Genomic DNA, 2,500 nt, shown 5'->3' with positions numbered 1-2,500 from the left:
ACTCACTGCTTTATTTGAACTGATAATACATGGACAGTGGAACAGTCAATAGTCACCGATACTAAAAAAAACAACAAACAAACATAAAGGACAGTATCAGTACCAGTATCAGAAACTCAAGGAGGCGTCACTGCCTTCGGACAAATCCATACACGCTTCACCACATCCGCCAAGCAGATGCCTGACCAGCGGCGTAACCCAACGCGCTTAGTCAGGCCCTGAGGGGGAAAAAAAAGAAGAAAAGAAAAGAAAATATAAATGAATTGAAAAAAAAGAAGAAAAAAAGTATAACAAGAGCAGCGCAGAGGCTTGAGTCAGGGACTGATGACGGGCTGAGCACTGAAGTTTGACGGGGTCCGTCTCTGTCAGTACATAGAGAAGCTGCCCTGTGGTAACGCACTTGACTAGGAGTTCATGGGTTCGAGTCCCACCCTATATTTCAGACCCTCTGCACCCTCTCCACTAAACCTTCAATGGTGGTCTGGGTGCCAGTTTTTTTTTTCGATTGAGACGATACCTGAGGTGCCATGTGCATCATGCACCACGCACGCAAAAAAAAAAAAAGAACCAGCGAAAGGACAGAAAACAGTCACTGATAAACAAGGACAGTGAAACAGTCCTCAATTTTTTTATCATGCGTGACTGAATGCGAACACGAGCACCTAGTGATCATTTATAGATACAGAACGGGAAAACACAGGTACCCAGCAAAATTGATTAATCAGTCAAATCACGTTAATGTCTTCAAAAAAAAACAACAACAAAAAATTTAAAAAAAGAAAGAAAGAAAGGAAAATTGATTTGGGGACGACAAAACAGCACGAGACAGTACAATAATACAACAGTTATTTGTATAAGTATAGTACATTGAAAAAGCACAATATATATATATACATGATACATAAGACCCGCCCGCACAAAAATATCAGTTCTTTCGCGTTCTCATCATTATCATCCATTATGCCCATCGCTCCTGGTGGAGCATAGGCCATCGACGACCCCTCGCCATCGCACTACACTCTGTTCTGGGCTGTTCTGGCCATTCCAGTCCAGTTGGTCCCTTGCTGCTTCAGCTCTGCCTCGGTATCTCGCCTCCAGCTGTTGCGAGGTCGGCCTCTCTCTTTCGCGTTCTCAATCGCCGCAAACTCTCCAGTCTCCTCCTAGAACCCTACGTCCCATTCCCCTCCCCCCCCCTCTCTTTGCAACCCACCTTACTGGATCCATTTCTCCATCACTGAGCTCTCACCACTCCTACTCTGATTCTATTCACTCACATCATAGTGTTTTAAAAATTCCACATGGATCCACAAAGCGCCCACTTCAGCTCCTGGGAAAAAAAAAAAACAAAGAAAGAGAGAGAGAGAGAGAGAGAGGAAAATGAGCACATCTTTAGCCACGTCAGAAATTCATCTAAATTAGAAGAGCGATGTATGTATTTTTTCTGAACATAGACATGAAAGATGACTCTCTCTCTCTCTCTCTCTCTCTCTGTCTCTCTCTCTCTCTCTCTCTCTCTCTCTATCTATCTATCTATCTGTCACACACACACACACACACACACACACACACACACACACACACAGACAAAAAACAAAAAAAACAAAAAAACAACAAAAAGCAACAAAAAAAAAAAAAAAAAAACACACACACACACACACACACACACACACATTGTGTCGGTTATGATCACACACACACACACACCACACACATACACACACACACATTGTGTCGGTCTTGAAGGAAGCCACCGGTATGAGTTCAGTGTGTGTTTCTGTGTACTTGATTAATACAAAGCGATCAGCTGCACTCAATTGAAAGTGTGTCCCTTTATGGTGACCTCCCCACCCTCACCCCACCCCCAAAACAACCACAACAACAAAAAAGTATATACAAATCTCTCTCTCTATATATAGTATGTATCTACATAATTATATGTCTGTCTCTCTCTTTATATACATACATATATATATATATATATATATATATATATGTATGTATGTATGTATATACCGGTCCTGTTTGCTATTCACTGCTAATCGCTCGTAGCCTCGTTAATTTCCCCTCAGTACTGTGGTTAGTTAATAATCATGAAACATTAACAAAACCCAAGACGATCAAAAATCAACATCAAAATCAAAAAACAAATCAAATCAACCCAATCCATCCGATCTCTCTTTGAAGCGCTGCCAGGTGTCACTGAAGACGCTGACGTGGACCTCCTCAGGGCGCCACCTTGCGGCGATCAGGGGGAAACACGTGTCGTCTGTGCTAAAGCCGTCCCGCCTGTACCCGAACCACCAGTATGGCTGTAACGGCATGGAGCTGCGTGTGGCCATCAATATTGTATGTCTCCTTCACCCAGCCCCCTCCACCCGTCTGTCTGTCTGTCTGTCTACTCTTTATCCGTGTGTGTGTGTGTGTGTGTGTGTGTGTGTGTGTGTGTGTGTGTGTATCCGTGCGTGTGTGTGTACGTATCCTTTATGTGTGTGTGTGTGTG

The 2,500-nt window shown here is 43.2% G+C and overlaps 1 protein-coding gene across 1 annotated transcript in view; it reads left to right on the top strand.

Annotated features, from left to right (window-relative positions):
* LOC143288701 (putative glutamate receptor) overlaps positions 1–2,500 on the top strand; it is a 38,785-nt gene that overhangs the window by 20,385 nt on the left and 15,900 nt on the right. The window contains exon 4 of the mRNA XM_076597327.1: positions 2,185–2,346. Coding sequence (XP_076453442.1) covers positions 2,185–2,346 — 162 coding nt within the window. The remainder of the gene's footprint in view (positions 1–2,184; positions 2,347–2,500) is intronic.

This window comes from Babylonia areolata, chromosome 13, assembly GCF_041734735.1.
Source record: "Babylonia areolata isolate BAREFJ2019XMU chromosome 13, ASM4173473v1, whole genome shotgun sequence".
Classification (NCBI taxonomy): Eukaryota; Metazoa; Mollusca; class Gastropoda; order Neogastropoda; family Buccinidae; genus Babylonia; species Babylonia areolata.
The sequence above is the reverse complement of the archived record's forward strand: the minus strand, read 5'-3'. Positions and strand labels throughout refer to the sequence as shown.